At 39.7% G+C, this 25,130-nt stretch overlaps 1 protein-coding gene across 1 annotated transcript in view; it reads right to left on the minus strand.

The window, feature by feature from the left end:
• Positions 1–1,340: 1,340 nt before the first annotated feature.
• Positions 1,341–25,130, minus strand: part of clybl (citrate lyase beta like) — a 56,399-nt gene continuing 32,609 nt past the window's right edge. The window contains exons 3-8 of the mRNA XM_058081793.1: positions 19,040–19,228; positions 13,998–14,099; positions 10,642–10,735; positions 9,474–9,641; positions 5,596–5,720; positions 1,341–3,944 (exon numbers count right to left, since the gene is read on the minus strand). Of these exons, the coding sequence (XP_057937776.1) occupies positions 3,834–3,944; positions 5,596–5,720; positions 9,474–9,641; positions 10,642–10,735; positions 13,998–14,099; positions 19,040–19,228 (789 nt within the window). The 3' untranslated portion in view covers positions 1,341–3,833. The remainder of the gene's footprint in view (positions 3,945–5,595; positions 5,721–9,473; positions 9,642–10,641; positions 10,736–13,997; positions 14,100–19,039; positions 19,229–25,130) is intronic.

The raw sequence follows: 25,130 nt of genomic DNA on the forward strand, positions 1-25,130 counted from the left end.
AATGAATAATTGTGTTAATTACATGAATGAGGTAAATCTCAATAAATGACAATATCATGCAAAAGTTATAGTTTAGGTCAGACTAAGAGACCAAGTAAGGCTCAGGAAGTTATTGAAGTTCTTTTGCTGATTAGAGCATGAACCAGTAATTTACAATATTCAACTTTTGACAAGTTTTACAATTTTTGAAGATACTGAATTTTATGAGCCATAAGCTCAAATCATCATAATGTTTAAGAAATTTAGAAATATTTCACTTTTTTGAGTTGTACTGAAATAAAATTACATTTTAGAAGATATTCTAATTTATTGGGTTCCCACTGTACAAAAAAATACATATATTTATATTTAATATATTTATGAAATGATTCACTCAATTAGATCAATATCTTCCCCCCAATTTCCCTTTGGGGATTAATAAATGTCTGCTAATGTGTCTCCCTTTATGGAGCACCATACAAATAAATAAAACTTACTTCAAGATGATCTCATTGAGACATTATTCCTAATTAAATATTTAATCCTGATTGATTAGCATGTTTTACAACAATATTTCCTCCTGTTCGGTTGCAATTAGCTGCTCATATATTGTCATTAGAAGACTATTAAAACATCAAGTCATTACTTGTAGCATCCCATCCACAGGGGGGAGGAGAGGGGGAGAATTAGAATAAAGCCACATTTGCCACACGGGTCCCATTAAGATTAATGGAAAAATATGTAAAACGCTCCCTTTTAATTTTCCTCCATTGCTTGTTTTGCATATATGCATTTTTCCTCCGCCCCCTTATCATTTTATGAGAAGCAATTTCTGGCAACACATTAGCAGCCCCTTATGAAACATTGCTCGCAGCTTAATTGATTTGGGTGACGGTTCTAATCGTGTTAATTGTAATTTACTCTATCCTTCGCTCTCTCAGGGAAAAAGACTGAAGATGTGTTTAAATAAAGCTGCAGAGCAGGCTGAGGAGATTATATCAGTTCCACGCATAATAGAAATGTCATGTAGCATTACACAGTAGAGAAACACACTCGGGGAAATCCTCTAATTTGCAGGAATGCCATTGGAATAGTTTTTATTTCACACAGTGCCACACAAATGCAAATAAAGGCTATTTTGAATGAACACATAAATTAGGAAAAATTAAGATATACTCACACGATTTCCGACATGTCCTGACCTTTTCCATCCTTCCTTCCTCTTTGTGGGACACCAGCCTCTGCAAGATCCGGCATCCAAACAAGCATCTAAATCAACTATATTCTGGGGGGTAAAGTACATGGTAGTAAGATTTTAAAACTATTGAAAATAGAACGTTTGGTGAAACTTTACCTCATTTGTGGATGTCTGTGTTGGGCGCAACATATTCCACAAAAATGGTCATCTTGTAGCACTGAAAATGAAATGTTTTGCAAGAAAAGGCCACAAAAAGGACACATTTTGCATTTTGAAAAAGCCATACATTGCAATAGTTCATATATATATTTATTTAAAAAAAAAAAACCTCCCCCCAAAATTTTTTGGAAAGTTATGCTACTGAATGAATGTTATAACTGAGAAGGCTTTAAGTTTAGTTTGTAATACAGTAAAAATACACTGGAAATAAAAAAAATTGAAACCTGACAAAACTTCGGGGGGATTTAGTAGAAAATCCTACAAAATATTAATCCCTTTGTTACATTCCCAGTAACAACATGAGTGTGACTGTGTCTGTGTGTGCACACCGCATCATAAGTGATTAACTTCATTGGAGGCTGAAAAAAAAACACCTGTGCAAAACATTACATAAAAACTGTGAACTGATATTATGCTAAACGCTATTATGCTAAATGCTCTCATTTGCAACAAAATATCCCATGCATTTAAGTAAAACAAAATGTCATTTTTAAATAAAACTCAGATGTATTTGTAAGAAATCATACAAAAAAGTTAAGCTCGGCACAATTTCCCTCTGCACCAGCCCCCAGGCTTTTATTACGCAGACCCTGCATTGACGAACTCCATGGGAGGGGGAAAACAAAAATTCCTAAACCTGTGCAACACACTTAAGAAAGAAACATGAAAGAAATGCAACAAAAATGACATTTTTGTAAGAAAAAGTAACGATCTTCTCCTATTTTTTTTTTTAAATAACCAACAAAATGTACTGAAAAAAAATGCCTACTAAATTCGCACTTCAACAGTCTCTGAAACATTAAGAACATTAAAAGTGTCAGTGTGGAGTCAAATTTTCATGCATATTTATTGGGAATTAGCATAAAAAAGTTCAAACTGGAATAATTTCTTTTTCTCAAATGATCCCCTCCACGGGGAATGAAAAAAGGCAAAATCTGTACAACATTGAGGAGACCCGTGTCTTCCAACAACTACACACAAAAAAGTATTTAAAAAAAAAAAAAGAAAACAATTTTCCTGTGCCTGCCAGTACACTCCCCACCCCGTATGTGATGAACTCCATGGGTGCAAGAAACATGGCAAAAACCTGTGCAACACATTCTGCAGACACGGCGCACAAGCTGAGCTGAAAATGACCAAAAAGTGCCACATATCGCAACACCAGCACCCCCCCCTCCCCACACACATACATTTGCCATTATACAATTAATTATTTAGACATATAAAATAAAATGACATGTCTCTATTCATTCAACTTACATAACTTATTGTTCAAAATATTTTTTACAGCTATATTAACAACAACAGCGGCTTGAAGTTGCAGGCATAGCTGTGTGTGTATGTGTGTATTCACTTAATGAAAGCAATAAATAGTCGTAAGCGTTTTGTCCGCCGACCTCGGCAACAGTTGGGTGAAAACAAACAAACACGCAGCTTGTGAATAGTGGGGAAAAAAGTGGAGCGGGAGGAGAAATGTGGCCAAATGCCAGACAGACGGCTTACTGTCGGGCCTTTGGTTTGGCCACTGTTTTTTTTTTTTTTTTTCGGTGTGTGTGTCTGGTCCGGTCCTGGCGCAGACCCGGATCTGTGTGCAGACACAATACATCATACAGTGTCAAGAAAGAGAGGGGAAGATGGGTGGACGAGGTGGGGTGTAAAAGGGAGGTACGGCGCCTTTCATTACCATGGTCACCAATGGCACTACCAAGCATTAGCGACACCCCCCCAATTATCCTACCAAGCCTGCCGTCAAGAGAAGACAAAAGACTCGAACCGTGTCTGCTGGGGCAACATTGCTTTGGCTGCCTGTGCTCCGTTCCACACCGACACATTGTACCGTGATAGTAGGACGTGCACCACTGCTGGGACCCAAGTACTGTAAGAGATGCCCGCTTGGAATAAAGTGGCTTCACCTTAAATGAGAGATCAGGCAGCTTTTATTATATTTCTCCACAGTTACACCTGCAGGTAGCACCCGCAAGGAGCTGCATGACTTTTGCTAAAGGGACCGACACATAGAAGCTAAATGGTGATTTCAAGCAGTTCCGTGTTTGTGAGCTGGCCCCCCGAGCAAAGAACAGGGAGGGGAAAAAGGTGGGGGGACCAATTGGGGGCCCTCGGTGAATAGATCCCCTGCAAATCAAAATTGTGTTTGTTTACCCTTTTAGGGAACATCAAGATGCTTTCTTGTTGACCTCGTCGAGGGCCGGAGGTGTGGGTACGACATAACAGCATGATGATCCGTGCACCCGGCGGAACCAGAGGGCGGCAATTCTCAAATTATAGGCGGCAGATTTCATCCACAACGTCCACTGCATGATGGCTCATTTCATATCTTCTTTTGGATTAAAACAACACTGTCCTTTTGCTGTCAGGTAGTCCTGATCTGGGAAGAGAAGACCACTCACCCTCCCTACCCCCAGCACCAACTCCACCTTCACTCGCTTCCTCCTTGTATCTGTGGCATGGCGGCAGAGAGTGAAATGATGTTCTTCGCTTGCTTGAGCGAGGGCATGTCAATCATACTTCCGTGGAAAGTGAATGCACCCTGGGACACATTCAAAAAAGGGACATTACAACAACACACACAATGCATATACAACTTCAAATAATTACAAAAAAAGTGCATGACAATGTGATCATGTTACTTATTAAGTCAATTTAGATTTGGAAGCCTAAGAATTTAGTAGGCTTCGGTTTTTGTACAATAATGTACGCTTATTGCCATGGAATTTAGGGAAAATGTGACATTGCTGTAGTAAAATACAACATTTTCAGGGTAGTGTGTGTGTGTGTAAGCTGGTGTGATGCTGATATGGAAAAATGTAGATAATAAAAAGTAAAGTAAAAAGTGAGTAATAAACACAAAAACACTGCAGGTGTGGAAAAAGGTCATCTGTATGTTGATATGATATACAGTAGTTTTGTTATTTATTTGCAGCACTGATTAAAAGTCAGTTGTGAACTACACGGATTTTACAGGAAAATGTAGTTTTTTGTACTAGTGAATTTAGAAGTAATTTCTGTAAGCATAATGCAGTTAACAGAAATGTATGTGGTTCTATAAAAAACATTTTGGGTACTAATTACAAAACATAACATACCCTGTGTGCATTTGAGTGCTTTGGACATTTAGCAAAATCTGATATTTTTTGGGGTAAAGTATTTTGAAGTCATCTGTTGACCGTTTTTATTGTGGTTAATGTGCATAGTTAACTTTTTTTGTAGAATATTCCAACTAATGTCTGCCATATTTTCGGAATATTGTGTTGAAGTTTGTTAAAGTGCCATCAATACTCATATGTGACACCGTGCTATTAGAATAGGATGAGGCTGGAGAAAGGATCACATGAAAGTGAGGTAGCCATATTTGGGGAATAATGTCTTCTTGTCTTTTTTTTGTGTGATGAATGATTGTACTGTACTATATCTGTAGAATTTCATACTAAATTCTCATTAACCCACAATGCCAGGTGCTGGATAGTGAGCAATATCTGGAAGTGTATGAAAAGGAGGCACCACTACCATAAGGAAGTAAATTCGCTCAAGCTTTTGCACAAGCACAAATGAACACACACACACACACACACACACAGACAGAGGGATGCGTTTATACGAGTCCCTCGGGCAACGCTCGCTAAGAGCTGTCCTGGTGGGCAGAAAAGAGAGTTGTGGGCAGATTGTGTATTACCTCAGCAGATAACCCACAGAGCTCAACACATAGGATCCAACCATGCACTAAATTAGGAACAATAATATTGTACACTTAATTGGCCTGAGGACTTCCCCCCACTACCTCACCCCCACCCTCATCCTCCTATGTCGTCTCTGAGAGTCACCCAAGGGTGTACAGTAGGTATTGTACCGAGCTACAGCGCTATGCCAGAGGACACACAAAAGAGGACACTTGTGATATTTTCACCAAGTCTTTATAAATGCTTCATTTGTGCGAGTTCAGTGCCTTTTAATGGCTTTGAAGTTGCATTCAAATTGCAGCGTTTAGGAATTTAACTGAGCTTTAAATGAGGGAGCAGCTTCAGTGGTTTTATGGACACATCATCCTCCCACAAAAAAAAGTGCAAATGCATCAAACACTATGGAGTCCTTTCTGACTTACCTTTTAAAAACAGGGAAAAACGTGCTTTATATTTATACAGTCCAGTTTAAAAAATATGACACCAGTGATTATTAGGTGTTACCTTTCCGTCCTTCTGGTGCTGTTCAAATGCAGCAATGAGCTCTGTAGCCCACTGGATCCTCTGCTGACTTGGAGAGAACTCCTCCTGCACAGCATGGACCTGGCTGGGGTGGATGACCTGTTTACCTAAATGCAGAAAAATAAACACACATTACTAATATTTTATCATATTTTTAAATAATAAAAAATGGAAATAGTAAAAAAAATAATTACATCGATTGCAACTGGACTGTTGAGCTTGGTAAGAGGAGATTTGGCCTCTCATCTCAGACATTAAAAAAAGAGCTGACAACACTGAATAATTTGGACACCACACGAGGAAAAGTTAATTGTGTGTGTTTATACTGTAAGACTACTGTGAGGAGAGTGTGCCCACCACCACCCCGCACACATTGAGGCACTTGTAATTTAACAGCAGTATAACATTCAAGAGCAAATGTCTAATAACATTTATTGAGAAAATACTCCACTTGTTGTGTTGTGCGTGTGTGGTAGGGTGTCGTATTAATTCACACATCATTGTGTACTCTAATGATACCGCTGCACACACATTCATTTAGTGTCCTGTGAAATAATTTGCGTCTTTAAATGAATAATAAAAAAAAAAATAATGCAGAGAGGAGGAAATAATGCTGAATGATGGGAACTAAGGAGGGGGGATATGACAAAATGTGTTCATTATAAATTTGCACGTTTCTGATAAAAATGTTATTTACATCTATTGTTGAGTGGTCTGAAAAATGCCTTTTACAAAGAAAATGATTAGTTTTGATTAACTGAGCTTATTTATAGTGTATGAGGGCTAAATATGGTGACCAAAATATTAGAAACAGGGATCCTCATGATACACATCGAAAAAACAATCATATTTTTAAATGAATCCCTCTTGGATAAAATTGAGCATTAGTATAGAAATTATAATTTGTATAGAATACTATTAGATGTGGCTGATGTGGAAAGAAAGTAAACTGTGATATACGTTGGAAGTGTTAAGCACAGCAGCCAAAACAAGCAAAATAATAGACCATTCCATAATCGTAATATTTATACAGTACTGGAGTAAAAAATCATGTAAAATGTACATAAATTCAGAAATTTAAAAACTGACCCTAAACCTTAATCAGTATTTACCACACCACCCCCCCAAAAAAAGCCCTCCTGGTTAAATATGACAGACATAATCCCATGTCCATTGACAGATCAAACATGTTGTGATAAGTTACGCTGGTTATGAAAATGTCTGGCGGCGACGACGGCTGAGCAAATCCTTAAAAGGTGGGCCGAGCCCAAGGAAGCAAACCCGAGAGGAAGTGCAGAAGGAGGGAAGAAGAGGAGGAGGAGAGGAGCCCAATCCCTTCATTCAAACTGCTCTCACCCCGGTTAACCCCCACAAATACACACTTACATACTGCACACACACACACTGCAGTTCCAGGCTGTTGAACGTCTACTGACATCATTAATTAGGCTGCAACCCTTCAACGCCTTTGTGCGCTACCAGACATTTATTTTAAAAACACTCATCTCATGTTTGCATGGATGTGAGGACAAGTGCATTAAAAGCCTGTGTGTGTGTGTGTGTTCAGCTGAGGGACTGTAACCACACACACTTGTTGGCTAGCCAGGGAGTCCCTCAATACCAATGGCCACACTGAAAATAAAAGGGGGGCAGTAGTAAAATTATAAGTCTGACTTTTACTAGAATACTTTTCTGATGAGTGATTTGTAATTTTTTTGAAAATTGAATTTAAAAATGTTCGACTTTTGATCAGAATACTACTTTATTTCCATCAAAATGACATAATTTTTTTTGTAATAATTCTACAACTTTACTACTGTGATGTTTTCTTTTGATCCAGCTTTATTCTCAATTAATACAAAAATACATTTTCTTTGTATCTTTTCCTTGCACCTCTTTGAACTTTACTGTCCTAGAATTAAAACTTTTACATTAAAATTGCAACTTTTAGCTACAACTATGCCCATAAAATTACAGGTTTGTCATAAAACTTTTACAGTTTTCTTGTAATTCTATGAATATTCCTATGACACCATAACTTTTTAAACACATTTTGTGTTTTAATATTACTGCATTTTCTGATAATTAGTTTATTTAGTGCAGCCAGTTAAAGGCCATGCAGTTAAAATGTAGGATTATGTTTGAGTCTGCACAATAAAAAAAAATCTCACAAACATAATCAGCATAATCAGCATAAGTTGCATCTATTTCAGAAAAAGTCAATGCTTGGCTGCCAGTTTTAAAAAGGTGCAGTGACAGCAAAGATAAGGTGCCACCTCCTCCCCAAAATGCATCATGCATGCCTGGTGGCCAATCGCGGACTGCCATGTGTTGCCGTCACCTCACTGGATGACGGCTATTTGGCAAACTGCTGTCAGGCGAGTGATGGGTAGGGTTCACAGGCAGGGAAGTGAAACGTGGTCCTCTTAAAAAGCAGAGCATGTTGTCAGAACGTATTTTCAAGGAGTCTCAGTACCTGGAACATGAATGCTTAACAGAAAATAAGCGGCCACATTAAAGAGACCGTATAAATCAAATTTCTCACCAATAGAATTTTCTGAAGTAGTCTTTTCCGTGGCAGGTGAGGCAATGCCAACATCAATTACTGCTCAGGTATCACCGTTTTTTCCTGAAATACACTATTGCTTTAGGGCTATTTGTAGCTTTTTTACACGCAGTGCTTTTGTGAGCCACTAATCCAGCACTTCAAATCTGAACATGTACAAATATGCAATACAAGGGGGGGAATCAGAATATCCCCAGAGTAGGCTGCCCCGTCTAGTGAGTCCCGCTGCATATGCGCACACAAATTGTGGTGTTTGTTGCTTGGCTACACAGAGCACTGTTAAAAGTCAATGCTTTTGACAGATAGCTCTTTAATCACTCCTGCATTTTTCATGCATAGAAATGTCAGAGCATTTAACAGCCGTAGTACACTGTTCATAATTTGCTCAACACTGAAGATAGAAAAAAAAAACACAGGTGCATTAGTGACAGGCATGATAAATCCATGTACAACATCTTAAAGCACATATTAAAGTTAAATAAACAAATATTTGTATGCTTTGTATTTAAGGCATGGGGGAATATTAATGCCTGACTAATTTGCTGCCTCATTGAGCTGCAATAAAAAATACTGTACATACTGTACACACTGGATACAGACTGGTGCTGGTGCTGAGGTTTCAAAGCTGGGAAGTTAGCATATGCATATATGATATATCAGCATTTGTTTCCATGAGATGTTCATATTTCTCAAGAAGAATGAGTATTTCCCATTTTTTTTCAGTTATTAGCGAATTGTGAATTGTGAATTTAAACAATAAGAGGTTTAACTCTAAGCTTCAGATTCCTCTAGTTTTCCAGTCGTATTTTGCCCCTTTTTGTTTTGACAAGGTACTATAAAATGTGCCTATTGTAAAAAAAAAATGTACACTTTGTTGACATGTCACGTTTGTAACAATTGTTGTATTGTGGGTTGGAATAATAAAAAGTTTAGCTCCAAGGTTCAGATTCCTTTACTTTGCTAGTTGGTTTTGGCAGAAAAATATCACGAGATTGTTGTCTGGGATGAGTCATGTTCATCAAAATATTTAGATATTATGTTGACTTGTCATCTGGTCATGGTATGGCGACGGGTCAGTGATGTAATCTCTTCCATAAAACAGTGGTTCAGGTTGTCTATACGTAAACGACAAGTTTTCAGATTATCACACTCTGGAATCTGTTTCCAAAAATATAATTTCAGGGCACCCAGAACGCCGTTACTTTACGTTATACTTTGCCATTTTGACTTGAAAACGCTTCCATGTAGATATCCCCCTGAGGTCAGGTAAGTGTGTCCACAGAATGAATTTTACCTGTGAAGCCCATGAGAGCTCCCTCTCGGGCTTGTTGCCTTAGCCCCTCCACATCTTTGTAGTCAATGTACACCAGGTCGATTGCCTGCAGCCCAAAAGCCTTGGCGGTGGTGACCACTTTCTGCCTAGCGTAGAGCAGCTCCTTGGCATCTTGGGTCCGTGTGGCGCCTTTTTGAACGTAAACACACACAGCATGCAGGTCACGTGTTAAGGTGCAAAAAGAGAGATGAGCTAATGTGAAAGGAAGGCAAGGGGGAAGGGGAGCGGGGTTGCACAGGAAGTGGGGACAGCGTGGGGTGATGAGTGAGGAAGTCAGGACAATATACAGTATCACTACAAAACAAATGCTGCTCTCACACAGGGGTGCATTTCATATTTGGTTTCGAGACTATGAGCATTCATTATCTTATAGTACACTCAATGTACACAGCAGTAGTTCTACAACACTTCAAACTACAAGAATATTCATTAATTTATTCATTTTGCCGGGGGTGCTGGAGCCTATCCCAGCTGTCTTCTGGCGAGAGGCGGGGTACACCCTGGACTGGTCGCCAGCCAATCAGAGGGCACATATAGACAAACAACCATTCACACTCACATTCACATTCATACCTATGGACAATTTGGAGTCGCCAATTAACCTAGCATGTTTTTGCAATGTGGGAGGAAACCGGAGTACCCGGAGAAAACCCACGCATGCACGGGGAGAACATGCAAACTCTACACAGAGATGGCCAGGGGTGGAATTGAACTTGGGTCTCCGAGCTATGAGGCCTGCGTGCTAACCACTCGACCGCCATGCAGCCCACTACAAGAATAAATGAAACTATTACATGAAAATGTTAAATGAATTACAACTCACTAACCTCAACGACTTTAAACACCCAATAATTTCAGCGATCAACTGAGTGGATTGTGGTATGGCAACATTGAACACTTGTAAGACAGGAAATAACACTAATACTTGTGACTGAGTTTTCCATTGGTTTTCCTTAATAAAGTATTGCGTAATGAAATTGGTTCATTCTTTGATGATATGAATATAATGAAAGCCTTTTTATTTGCACATGACACAATGCAACATTTCACCAGGTGCTACCCGCAACCACTGCACAAAGATCTAGCAGTGAATTAGCACACGTGGGTAACCAAGTGCCATAATAGCTACCTATGCTTGCGCAAAAATCATCAGAGCCGAACACCACGCCGTCGTGATGGAGGCAGGCCTTGGGTGTGAGTCGATGGATTTCCTCGCAAACCTCCTGGAAAGAAGCAGTGCATGTACACATTACAGGCCAGCAGGGGGAATGTCTGCATAAAAATGCTAAATCTAATTATATACCAGTGTTCCCGGAGTCTGGCTTTGTGATTTGTCTTCACAAGGAACACAGACACAAACACAAAGAACACATTACAAAATACATTTCCCTCTTATCAAATATGCTAATGAACGCAAAGCCCTTCCCTAGCCTTTACTCTCTATCAAGGGTTGAAATTAGAATACTAGACAACTAAATAAGCTGCCAGCAGGCGCAAACATGAAGGATAGCGCCGCCGGGACGCCTCCCTTTTAAGTTTTTGAAAGATCTCTTGATTGTGTGAAATGCTGAGAGACAAGCGTTCACACACATGCAAAATATATTTCTTCTACAAATTGTTTTAATCATATTTGATAGCTCTAGTAGGGATTAGAAAGTCATCAACTGTGGTGAAAATTTCTGTTCAAATTAACCGATTCTTTTTTGTAAGTCTCTCTGAGAATGTTCTGAACACCTATTTTGATACTGTTGTATCAAGCAGAATAGTGCCTGGAGGAGCTGTCATAGCGGGAATGTAGTTCAGATTCCAACAGCTGGCATGACATTGTAATAATGAATTCAAACAAAGAAAGTGTGCCTCTTGTGGACAAGTGAGGTCATAAAAAACCATGTCGCTTCTAAAATACTGGTCTTTATTATATGAATATGAACTATGGGTTCCGAGACAGCAACCACAAACGGTACATTAGCATATTCATTAATTCATTCATTTTCTACCGCTTTTTCCTCACGAGGGTCGCGGGGGTGCTGGAGCCTATCCCAGCTGTCTTTGGGCGAGAGGCGGGGTACACCCTGGACTGGTCGCCAGCCAATCACAGGGCACATATAGACAAACAACCATTCACACTCACATTCATACCTATGGACAATTTGGAGTCGCCAATTAACCAAGCATGTTTTTTGGAATGTGGGAGGAAACCGGAGTATGCATGGGGACAACATGCAAACTCCACACAGAGATGGCCGAAGGTGGAATTGAACCCTGGTCTCCTAGCTGTGAGGTCTGCGCACTAACCACTCGACCGCCGTGCCGCCCACATTAGCATATGGTTAATATAAATTTAAAAAAGCACTTTACTTTACTCTTACTTTAAGTTCTGTGAGGCTAGCTCCAAAATGGTCTATTACTGACATCACTACCATTAAAGCAATGGTGTCTCTGACAAGTAGACTACTTTGGCATGCTCCTTGTTGAACTAAAAGAGAGTAATAAAATGAGACATATTAAAAACATACAGAGAAAGTGTTGAAATGCCCCTTAAATAATAACATTGTTTCAATGTATAATGTCATGCATGTACTGTATATAGTTGCATCAATGTTGTTCTACATTACATATGATACTTGAATCGAGGTTGATTCATTGTCAGAATTGATTGGAAATTCAACGTTATTTCAGTGTTGATCGTAGCAAGCACTTTCAATGTTTCTTTCATTGTCAGACATCAGTGTTGATTCCAATGGGTTAGCACGTTGGCGGCACAATCAGGCAACCCACGTTCAAATCTCTGCTGCATCTGTGAGTGGAGTTTGCATATTCTCCCATGAGTACCTGTGGGTCTCCCTGGGTACTCTGGATTCATCCAGCATTCCATATTAGGTTAATAGGAGACTGTTTGTCTATGGGAAAACCTCTGTGCAAGACCAAATAAGAACTATGGTAAATAAATGAATAAGACATAAATATTCCTAAAACTATCATATAAAATTACATTTTTCTTCAGTCTAGCCTAAAAAAAGAAAATGTAATCTCAAGGTATGACTCTTATAAGAGCATTTGCCTTAAATCTTACCTTGTATGGGACCATTTTACTTACTGCACTTTGTGGGGGGAATTTTGCCCATCGTTCACAATCCTTATGTGAAACATGAACTTTTTCTGTGCAATATAACACGAGAAAACAAGCTTATATTAGCAAGCTAACAACGGACGTCATTGGGACACACCCATTTCAACAATGAAGCCCTCTAAAAAAAACTCTAACAACGTTGCAACGTTGATTGATATTCATACTGTGGTTATGCATTAATACGTACACTGATGATAATATGTAATAGATCTTGCCATATCTTGCCTGTGAATGACGCTGAGACTAGCGATTAGCAACGCGCCGTGTTAGTCCATGAGATAAAAATTGATTTGATGTTAACTGCTACAATAATAATATCGCTATATATACAGGTATGTAAATGGAACACAGTTGGCATTTTTGTAAAGTTTTTTATGTGAGGGATTTCCCATGATGTCTCTTGCTAGCTAGCTCATATAACTTGTTTTCTCGTGCTAGAATGAAATGAATGAAAGAAATATATGGTTATGTTCATGTTTCACATGTTTTCACGTGAATGATGGGCAAAATTAAAAAAAAAAGTGTAGTTCCCCTTTAAATCTAGCTTTATGCAAGAACAACTTGCTTACACTTAGACCTGCTTTCTTATTTTAGGACTCACTATATTCTTTAAGCTCCACAATTCTTTTTTACCACAAAGTTGTCCCCATAAAAAGTGATCTTGTTTCAAATATGGTTGTTTTTGCAGTGATAGGGATTACTGTAATATGCTGGGATGCAATAAAGAGCATTAGAGTGCGGATGATATGTTAGCAAAATACACAATGACAAAATACATACATTTCAGTGAAAAGTATAGTAAAAAAAATAGTTCAATACAATAGTATAGCTAACAAAGAACTGGTTCTCTTTACTTTAGTTCAGTAACCTTTCAGGTGAATTTGCAAAGAGTGGGGAAAAAAACATGTGGATGCTGTCTAACCAAATGCAAGTCCAAATTTTTACATCAATGAAATGACAATTTCTGTAATTGCAGCAATAAACTGGAATGAACCTCGGAGGATTGTTTTTGTTTATTTAATTTAATCTACTGCAAGGTGAGAAATATGTTGCACAAAGCATACGTAATGGCAAAGCACAATATTCGCTGATGCACCAAATGAGATTCAGCCTTTTTCCAGAATGTTTTATATGTAATAAAAAAACTGTACCATACATTTGATCAAACATAGAGGAACAATTTAGTGTGCTTGGTAACCAGATGAATTAGGAATAATACAGTTTTTAAAAGACAAATATACATATTTAGTTTAGTTGATCATCCACAAACAACAAAAAATATCTCATCAGAATGTTTTTGGATGGTGGGGGCGATTTGGGAGTGGATGGGCTGCTAGGAGTAGTTTTTAATTTACCTTAAAGTTGAGCAGTCCCACAGCAGTTTCCACAAAGGTCACCAGGCGAACAGGCTCCGTCAGCGGCCGTCCTTTCAAGCTGTGCTGAAACCTGTCAACGAACTGAAGAACACAGGCGGCACGACTCATTAGCTCGACGTTTGTGCGAACGGCAAAACACACTGAGCCCCGCAATTACAATAAATTACTTTGTACAGCTTTTTTTTTGTTGTGTTTGTAATCTCCGCAGAATTAAGCGTTAATAACAACAACCCCACCACCCTTTTTTTTTTGATAACTCCAAACTCATTTGTAATAGATGTTTGAAAGAATAAATTAAAAGATCTGTCGTGCTCTGAGGGACTGGAAGTTGCTGCTCCTCACCGTGCAGCTGCTAAGTGCACTTACCACTGCATTATTAGCCCACTCCAAAGAACTCATACTGTGCTATGATGCCAGAATTAATTCAACGGTGTGTGTGTGGGGCAGTGGGTGAGGGGGGAAGAAACGAAAATAATAAAAACTGGAGAAAAAAAACAGGAATAGAAATGGTCCTGGTAAGCGATATGAATGCTTTCAACATCCGTCATGAGAGACATGCAAAAAAAAAAAAAAAAACATTTGAAGATTTGTTATACACCTGGACGCACTGCTCACTTAGCAGCCATTACACCAAGAAACAAGGATGAAGTATTTTGCATTATCACCAGGGTACCCCACACCCTTTATCCTCCTTCCTTTTGGTCTGAAGTCTTGTGCACCACCTTCCCTTCAGAGCTCTGCGTGGCAACATCAGACCCCCCCACCAAGCTCATGTAAATACACATGCATGCACAAGTGGCAGACGAAACAAGATTCGGGAAGTCGACATCGCTCCCATTTGCATACACATCTTTTATTGATAGTGACACCGCCGGAGCAACAAGGCCCTTTTTCCCCCCCACAAGCACACCTTGGCATCATCTTAAAAACCCTGAGTTTAATTCTATGAAAGACCAAACCGTTCCAATTTTTTCCAACAGACCAATTCACAGTGAGCCTTGGCCTGCCGGTGGGATAGCCCAAATTCCAAAATCTATCATCTGGAAACACACAAAAGCCCACCCCCCTCCCTTCACAAGCTTTGAAAGGGCCACCCCCCCGAGTCCACAAAAACTTTGTGTCCCCATGTCCTCGCCTTTTTCCTCCCTCACGATAATCTCAGGTATGCGAGAAAAATAAACCGTTGCTCGCTAACATTCTCCTCAGTCTGAAAGAGCGAGGCCTCCATTGAAGGACTTCTAAAATAGGGCCAATTTTAATCATCTCCCCATTCAATCACAGCCGGGATAAATCATATCTGAAGAGATTTGCATAAATACAAACCCATCAAAGACTTTTCATCTTCAAAAGCTCTTTTTCTTTTTCCAAGACCCCAACAGGCTTTGTACTGTAATCATCTGAGGTCACAACCCGGTGGGAGCCTGGTTGCCATGGCAACTTGAATGCTAGGAGGGGCGGGGTATGGGGGGGCGATGAGTTGGGCATGGTGCGGGTGGAGGGGTTGGTGTGTCTAAGAGTGTAAAAAGAGGGTGTTAAGATAAATCTATTTTTGCCGCAGAAAATAGATACGGAAGAAGGCCCTTGTCCTGCGATATCGGGGCGATATCCAACATGATGGCAGATGGGGACAGAAGGAATCTTTGAGGAGAAAAAAAAAAAGAACCTTTAAGAGCCTCTGAGCGTCTCTGATTACATGTTTCCGTCCCCCCGCCGTATTCTCCTCTTCAGCTATTATGCACTTGGAGAGGCTGATTTAGAGGTGCTTTTGTACCTCTCATGTACAGCAGCCATTAGACGTCAATGGCTCTCACAACTAAGGCCCTTTAATCGAGACTCAATTGAGTGGGGTTAAAAAAAAAACACACACAACAAGGAATATTTTTGGAGAAAATGGGGAATAACACCTCTTCTTGCCATTCAACAACAACAAAAAAGGAGACGGACAAGAGAAAGGAAGCGATAGTGGGACAAGTTTCAATTAATTTTCTTCAAAAGGGGGCCAGATTAAATGTTTCCTGCCTGCTGAAGTGTTCATTTCACAGAGGGGAAGTGGAGAATAGGGATGAGGGGAGGTTACGGGAGGAGGAGCGGATGACGGGGGCCGCCATTCATTTTTGGTCCCAGTGCACACTAAATAGTGCGGTGGGGGCACACAGAATTGAGCACGAATCTGTGTGAGAATTGTCTCACAGACACACACACACACACAAAAACAGGGGGGTTGGGTTGGGAAGGGGGTTTACGCCTGTTACAGCCCAATAAGGCCAGTCAGTCACAAAAGGACCCGGGGGTTGGTGGTGGTGGTGGAAGGAGGAAGGCCCCCGCTAAAGATCTTGCACACAAAAGGAAACAAGCGAGTCCATCTTTTAGCGACAAATCAGTCTGGAGGCTCCTGGGCGAATATCAATAAAAAGGGGACAAAAATAAACAAGTGGGGGTGGGGGTTGAAAGGGGTGGTGGTTGGGGGGGATTTACTGCGCTTGCCTTTACAAGAGTGGAGAGAATCAGACACATGCTTACAACACAAGGCGCCTGCCTGAATCTGCATGCACAAACTAAGCTGAAAGGCCAGGCAGGCCTTAAGGGAATGGAGAGAAGAAGAGTTTAGGTGATGGAGGCAAGAGAACACCAACAGAGTTCTACTAAGTAACGAAACACATACAGGTTGAATCTTAATTTCACCTCTTACCCCTTATCTTAGCTCTTACCCGAGGTTTTGTGCGTTGACGAGAATCAAGTGGTGTCCCAATCCTCCTTAAATTAAGGGCTAAGGTGTGTGCAACCTTAGAAATGTAGGATTCAGCACTCCGGCTGACAAGACAGCAGGGCGGACACCGAAATAAGCTAATTAATGCATGTAATGAAGCATAATTATTGATTTTCACAGTAACGACATTCACGTTTTAATTCGATATTCACATTTAACACGGATATCTAACTTCCACTGCATTTCAGAAATTACTAGACAATGATACTATATAGTGACCGTATTAGCCTGTAAATTGTAGGTTGCATTTTTAAAATCCCGAGCTACATAACTGAGCTGAACCGTGACCTTTGTGTTTTATATTACCCATGTATCTAATAAATCATGCAACGCAGCACATCATAGTGAAGTCTGTTTATTGTATTCAGCATAACGTATGGATGGTCTGGTGGTGAGCTAAATAAAACAAAATCAAAGTTCATTCAACTTTGGAATCTCACGTTGTCCCATCTATATATTTTTTTAAATCACTCTCTGTTTGTATTACAATGCTACTATTGGTATTATTATTTTATTACTGTGAATTTCTCTTGGAGATGAATAAAGTATCTATCTATCCATCCATCTATCGCTTTTAAAATACCCCATCAATCATGCATATGTGTCATTCCTGCAGGAGATGCTGAGCCAACTAAAGCCGGCCCATACACCACACAACACTCCAAGATCATTCAAAAGGTGCAATTGCAGTATGGAAAAGTAAAATGCAACATAAATGTCTTATTCTCTGTGGTGAATATGCTGTGTCTGGGGCTGGTTCTGGTAATATTGCCAGGCAAATTGTCCAGTTTTGGTTTGCCAATTGATGTTGTTGCATGATGTGATGAAGAGCCCTATAAAGGCGATCGATAATCTCACCCTTCAACTGACTGAAATGTCAATAAATAAAGTTCAAAATCAGCAAAGGGGAACTATGGTTCCACCAAACAATGAGCCATATGGTCCTACATCAGAAGAGTTTGCATTAATGTTGTTTCTTGACCTTTTGGGACAGGACATCATACAGAGCCCCTTTATAGACAAGCTAGAGGGATAGAGCTAACTAAGCTAAACTAAGATTGGTTGGTCTGCATTTTTTGCAGTTAAAGTAGCAGAAGTATTAGAACACCAATCCCTAGTGAGTTAAGGCAAAAGGCGCAATTGTGAGCTCCATTACGCTTATGAAGTAAATCTGCACAAATGTCCATCTCTTGGGCAGCAGCCAAGAAAAACACTACTTGTCCATCCCAGAGTCCTGCCACAGGGATCAATTCCCACTTTTACTGTGAAATGGAAAGGCGTGTTATGATTGCTTTGAAGATTCCCGTGGTTTCGTCTTACTTCTTGAGTTTGTCTAAGGATACCACTACATTTCATAGACCCAGAAGACATGAGAAAAATATGACTTTTTTTTCCTTTTAGGTTATGTTCCTATGTATGTATTGAAACTATTGAGTTTTGTTTTTTTGGAACTGGTTGAATAATGTTGATTCAAAAAGCATTTCTCCTAATGTGGAAAAAGAAACAAGACTTGATGATTATGAGGTTTTATGTTGGGAGACTCTCTTTAAATCTTTTGAACTTCTCTTTCCATGCATAGATGTACTGTAGATCATTGTAAATGCCCACCACTTCATGGAGGACAGTGTGGTATAAAAATAAATGAATACGATTAACTCTTTCGCTCCCAAAGATGTATTCATACATTTTATTTCAACCCGACCGCTCGCTCCCAAAGACAAATTTCTATGTTTGATGCAATTTTAAGCCGAAAGAACAACCACATGTTGGCAGAAGTGCATTTTAAAAGCATCCTTTCCATTGAAATACAGTGGCACAACAACCAGAAAGTAAAAGGCAGGGAGTCTTGTAGCATTGACGAGATCATGAATTGAGGGGAAATTTGAATATAACGCGTCCACACACAGCTCAGTTGGAAATGTGAAAATTGTAAATTGTTCATGGTGTTACATTTGTAAAAATAAAGTGTAATTTTCATGTAAAACAACTATTTTTGTGTTTTTTATGTTGTGGCATCATTTTAAAAATATTTTGGCTAAATATATATAGCTAAATGTGTCTCAAAGTGAAAGTTAAAAAACTGATATCACATTGCTGTGAGAGTTTGCTAACATTGTGTCTTTGTCCCACTGCTTAACGTTATCTTACTATACCACGAAAAGGTAAGTACTTTTGCACAACTGGCCTAAAATTACAAGAAATTATAAAAAAAAAATACTTGTTGGTTTGACAAAACTACAATTTGAACACTTACCCACTGGACTTCTTGAGTATCCTCCACTTTAGGCAACATTATGGTTGGTGGGAGAACCTCAGCCCCAAAAATGACCTCTAGGTCAGCTTCTGCTAAGCCACTGGACACAGAGTTCACCCTCACACATTTCTCTGTCCGGCCCAGGTTCAGTTCTTTCAGCATCCTGGGAATGGTTTCTCTGGCCTCTGTCTGCAACAACAAATGAAAATTTATCAATAGGTGACACAAAATTTATGAACAAATTGGCGTATTTCAACACAAAACGATAAAAACATGTTTCTGTTAAAGTATACTTTGTGAAAAACACAGCAGGGAGAGCGGTCAATATGATGAAAAAAAAATTAAAGCAAGATCTGCAGACCCAAGTTCTATCAGTAACATATAGGATATGCCACTATTATGCAAACCAGATGTTAGGCTACAGGAATGGAGAAACGGGGGTGTCGGAATGGAGGTATTACGTCCTGTTAGGGAAGAAATGTGGTCCGAGTTAAACAACATGAGGAAATGTAAGCTTAGGAGTTGTTGGGTCTCATCAAGACGTTGGAGCTGATGTGAGTGATGCTCGCATTTTTGTTTTTGACCAATATAGAGCTGCAATGATTCATCAATTAGCCAATTAATCAACAACTATTTGGGTTATCCATTAATCATTTCATTAAAAAAAATATTAAGTGACTCAAGCGATTTTCACTCCTCTGACTATGTCATGCATAGTCCTCTGACTCCGCTGTACTGTAGCGTTTTTGTATCCCTGTTAAACATATTGCTCCTGTTGTCATATTTTCCCATATACTGTATGTCTATGTACGTATTTTCCTCCTCTTGAACAAGGCAGTGACTCCACAAAGAAAGCGACCACAAAAAATTGCAGAGCGTAACCAGTAACGGCAAATCTAAATAGACTCAAAATTGCAAGTAGGTGCTATGCGTACTGCCCGATAAACAGAATTAATGTTAATGTGAAATCTTGCGGAAATTAACATAACGTTAAAGTACTGCTGTCATCGAGAGGAGAAAGAACGGTGGTGTGAAGAAACATTTCATTATCGGACTCCTCATTCATGATCTTTCCGTACAAACGCAAACCCGCCCCTCCCAGAAGCTATCTTTCATTTGTCAGCTACTGTGAGTGAGAGATGCCAGTTGGACGTTCAAACTTAAAATAACTCCAAGCTTTGTCTTTAATTATAGCTATAATTATACATTTTGTATGTTGTTTCAATAATATTTTTTTAAAAACCATAGACCAATATCAAAGTCGCCGCCACATCCTTTGACTTTTGAGCATGCGGCCCTTGGTGGAAATAGTATGAGCACCACTGTGCTATTAAATAATTGGGCTGATTGTTGGATTAAGTATTTTATATATTTTTTTTTATCACAGAACGGACAGTTAAAGAGATTTACTGTTGTGTTAATGGTAGCCAGGCAAGGTTAAACACTGTTTTACTACTGATCATTAGAAGACTGAGCCCATAAATAATGGGTGTATGGGACAGAGAGAAACTGAAGACAAATATAACAGAGGCAGTGATATATCAAAATCTCTGTAAATTCGCATCAGATTAAGTCATGTGAGCGTTTATGGGGACCCCCTTTATCACCATGGGACATGATCTGACTATCTGACTATGATCTGCTGGAATGCATAACTTTACTTGATATTATAGATGTCCCTTGTAGTATCAATAAAATATGGTATCATAGCACATGGAAATATTTTCTTGGGTTTAATCGGGGTCATCATGGGTAGGTTTAGGGTGCACCATCTCAATACAGTGAGCATACTGATCTTCTTATCGTCATGCTAATGGTGGGCGACTTTATCTTTGTAACCTAAAACGGAAGGGGTTATTTACAAGGCTGTAATTCACATTTCATAAAAGTGCCAAGGATGTCTGCTGTTCGGGGCAGCTGTGAAGAACTGATTTGGGGTGAACTTCTGTTTGAAAGACTGACATCAGGTCATCAGGTTTTAAATCAAGCGACATCTGCAAATCAAGCCGCCTTAAAACGTTCTTGGATTAAATGAATTGCATCAGTAACCAAAGACTGATCATTGCTGCACTTGTTTCTTCTGAAAACTACTGAAAGCACAATGCCAAGAATGTCCACAAGATTCTTTTATCTATAAGGTCAAGAAATATTATTCCCTGACACTTTGACCCCTATGGATTCCACTACTCAGCGCTTGAATAAAGCCCTTTGAAAAGCAAGATTTTTACATTAATGGACAGCCATCTGACAAGTTGCTTCAAAGCTTCCCTACCCCAATCACCTGGTGTCCCATGGAGTGTTCGCCCCAACATCAGCACCATCTCTTCTTTGATTTCTTCCATCATTAGAAGCCGACACGCAGGGAAGGTAGATAGGCAACTAGTCAGCCAGGAAGGCATGGTCCGCCAAACGCACGAGAAAGCTTTCAAGTGTCAAGCTGCTGACCTTCTGCAAGAGTATGAGCTGCCCCTTAATGTACATCCTGAATATCGGGATCCCAACTGAGTGCTGTGTACACTTGACACAGCATGGTTACTGCCTTGTTGACATCACATCGGATTGGAAAAATGAAGTGAAAGCTCAATAAGGAAGATCTTCCTTTTGTCTTAATTCTCTTGGGAATTCCTGCCTTCACTTCCCTGACAGACTCCAAAATCACTTCTTTTCCCACGTAGTCATTCAGACGTCCATCATAAACTTCCACTCAATGTTCTTTGTCATTTGATCCCTTGGTTAAGGAACTTCAGAAATGATTAAGGAATTTCATACTACCTGTGATGGCATTCCCATCGTCAGTGTAACAGTTTCCCCTACTGTTTCATGAGGTCTGACTTTTTAGTAAAAAAAACATTTTTGTGATGCAAAAATAATACTCTTCACATGACATCAATGAAGTGACAGTTATGATGTAGGTGACACAAGACCAACACTACCTTCGCGATCGCCATAATGGGCGCCCCTCTTATTGCATTTTGTATATGACCATCCATGCACTACATTACTTAACATTGTTTTCATATAAAAAAAAAATCCCAATATGTGGTGGCTTTTACTGAGCAGTGTTGCCACAATCCATTACATGTAGCGGACACCCTGCCCCATCTATCCACAAAGTATAATGGTTAACTACTTTTCACATGTTTCTGCCAATAAACAGCAATAAATACTTAACCTTGGATGCAAATGTAATTTACATCATTCAGGACTGATAATGAAATACCTTAGCTGCTATCAAAACCTGAGCGAAAAGACCGGTGCTCCCATCCCCTAACATCCGTCATTTCTCTAAATTCGACTTGAGTGGAAAGTGATGGCCACCAAGATCTCCCCTGCACTGTTCATGGTATTTGCTGCTCATTCAGCTCACATATGCTGATGACGGCTTTCTAGCTTCACGGTCCAAGCGCCTTGCACCTGCAGGTCCGCCCATGCAAGCTGTTGTCCCTGTGTGGCAGGTGCATTCATTCCCAAACAAGTGTTAATAATCCAGCAATCTAGGTAACATGTTCATCATTTGCACAGTTGCACTGGTTAAATGGACATCTAACTTTTAAAAAAACATATTTAATGAGAGCACAAGATTTTGGTGTGTCGGAATATACTCAAAGCTGTTTTATTCAGAACAACCCTACCCCCCATTGTTCCTCTCTATGTTGTTTGCTTGCCTTAGGAATCAATGCATATACAATATGCCCCCTCCAAATCCACAGGGTTCTTCTCAAAGATCCAGATGTTCATTCCCTCAATGACATCTGCACCATTGGATTATTTCACTTGCTTGAATATCATCAATGTTGCACAATGATGGCGCTTTCTGTTTTTGTTTTATCCCCCATGACATACCGGTACTTATTTTCACTTCTTGCTTAGTTATTACAATCTAGTAGTACAATTTCAGTGTCAAACTATGTTCTTTCCAATAGGAGAATAGCACTGGTTTCTCAATCCATCATCGCTCCTTTAAAGTGAAATGTGATAAGAGCATTCTAGTGCTGTATTCTTTGCTTCCTCTGACCCAGCAACCCGAAAATGAAAGTTGATCAAGTAGGAGTATAGAAAAGAAATGGGCTGAAATAAGTTGTAATCTTACAGTGCACAATACAGTATCCCGCCATTCAGCACGTTCACATACAGAGTTAATGATATAGTTTATTCTCTCAGCGTATTTTCTCTTCCCCCACAGTTACAGTACATGCATTACATTCAATTTGATGATTGGTCAAATAATGTCCGCCCCCAAAAGGTCTATGGCGATTTTCACCCTGGGGAATTCTCCAAGTAGCTAAGTGGTACAGAGCCAGCGCTGCACATTGCAGAGGTGGGGTATGTACGGGTACTTTTTGTAAGATCAGTGAACACATGTCAATGATGTCTATGTTTTCTTGAAAGTAGGAAACCCACAACACAATATATTGTATTGGAATAGCTCAAACTGGTGAACGGCCACTACAGTGCATGTAAACGTACTGACTGCTAGTTTATTGCCAATAACTTCACCCAGACACGTCATTCTACTACCCCAACATACCACACAAAAAAAAAAAACGGTACGGTTTGAAATGAAAGGGTGTTTATGATAAAGTCAGGAGGGTTTCTTATTTGCTGGCTGAGTGGCTCAAACATCGCGCTTGTGAGTCTTGGCAGCATGACTGAGAATTTCCCTCACGTCTCTTGGGCCATTTTTTGGTGTCAAGCATACACACAAGCACACAGACGTGGAGCAAAACACACCCACGTACTTAAAACAGCTAAATACAAAATATTCAGTATTCATAAAGCCAACAGACTAAATCAACATTTCCAAGAGGTTAGTCATTCGTGTTCACTTCAAGCTGGAGCAGATCTTTCAGTGTCCTCGTGAAATAACACCAGCAGTCAAGCACTCGACTGAGGTCATGTAGCAGTTGACAGTTGCCCGCATAATTTATGTAAAGTTGAAAATCTCCGGTGTCGGACACAGTTCAGGCATAGGCCATAACAGCGTATACTGACTGAACAGCAAAAGGTAATAGCCCGTAATAATGTCATGTACTAAACATCTAATCTCCTCTCAGCTGCTTTCAGACTGCTCTTGCCACAACGACACAGATCATTCTCTGCTTCAGTGGCTCTTAGGAAGACTGGCGGAAGTGGGTGGGGGGAAATTCATCATTGTGCAGATTTGTTCGCATCAGTGACTGAGTTAAGCCCTTGCAACACCAAACCGGGATGTTGTTGTATTCTATGTTGAATATTATAAAAAACACAAATGGTACCCTGGTTTTTGTTATTCAATTTTTCCAAAGGGTTCAACCAATGTAAATCCTGACATCTACATGTCACTCGCTTATGCTGGGAACACCGGGTTAGATTGCACAGTTTAAATTGTGTGAAGCAATTAAAGTGGCTTCCAGTAATGCCTACCACACTGCCACCTTCAAATGTTTATTATCTTTCATGGTAGCAACACCGTAGTTCACGGTCTGATTGGCTTCTGGGTGCCCTGTTCTCACAAAATAGTTTTTCTCATCTCATCATATTTTAATCTTGCGAGATATCATGACATGAGATCTCATGACACCCCTATTAATGAATGTTAATATTGGAACATATTGTGATCAACTTTAAAGGGTTCCGTAGTACTATTTACAGTTGTGAGTTGCCGCTCGCAACTTCATTTTCAACATCCTGTTTACACCAATGTACAGCGGTTGAAGTTCTTTTGTTAATCCTCCTGGAGTGATGGCAAGCTCCGAATTCATTTGCTTAACTTGGTTTTTCACAGTACCAGAAAGATGGGTGCAATGTTTTGCAGCATACCGGAAGTATACCTACCTGAGGCGTGGCGGAGGTTAAGCATACATTATTCTCTGATTGGTTTATCGCTGCCAGTGTATGTTTCACGCCCCTGTTTCAGCCAGAAATGGCCGTCAACAGTCAATCAAGCGGAATCAAGATTTTGGCGCACCGGATAATAAGGAGCACAGACGATTTTCGAGGAATTTAAAGGCTTTGTAGTGCGGAAAATATAGTATTTTAGGAAACCCAAAAGTGTTTTAGTAACTTTTACTGAGGGCATTGTCATTGTTAGCCTGGTTAACCTCACTTAACT

Source organism: Doryrhamphus excisus, chromosome 9 (assembly GCF_030265055.1).
Source record: "Doryrhamphus excisus isolate RoL2022-K1 chromosome 9, RoL_Dexc_1.0, whole genome shotgun sequence".
NCBI lineage: Eukaryota > Metazoa > Chordata > Actinopteri > Syngnathiformes > Syngnathidae > Doryrhamphus > Doryrhamphus excisus.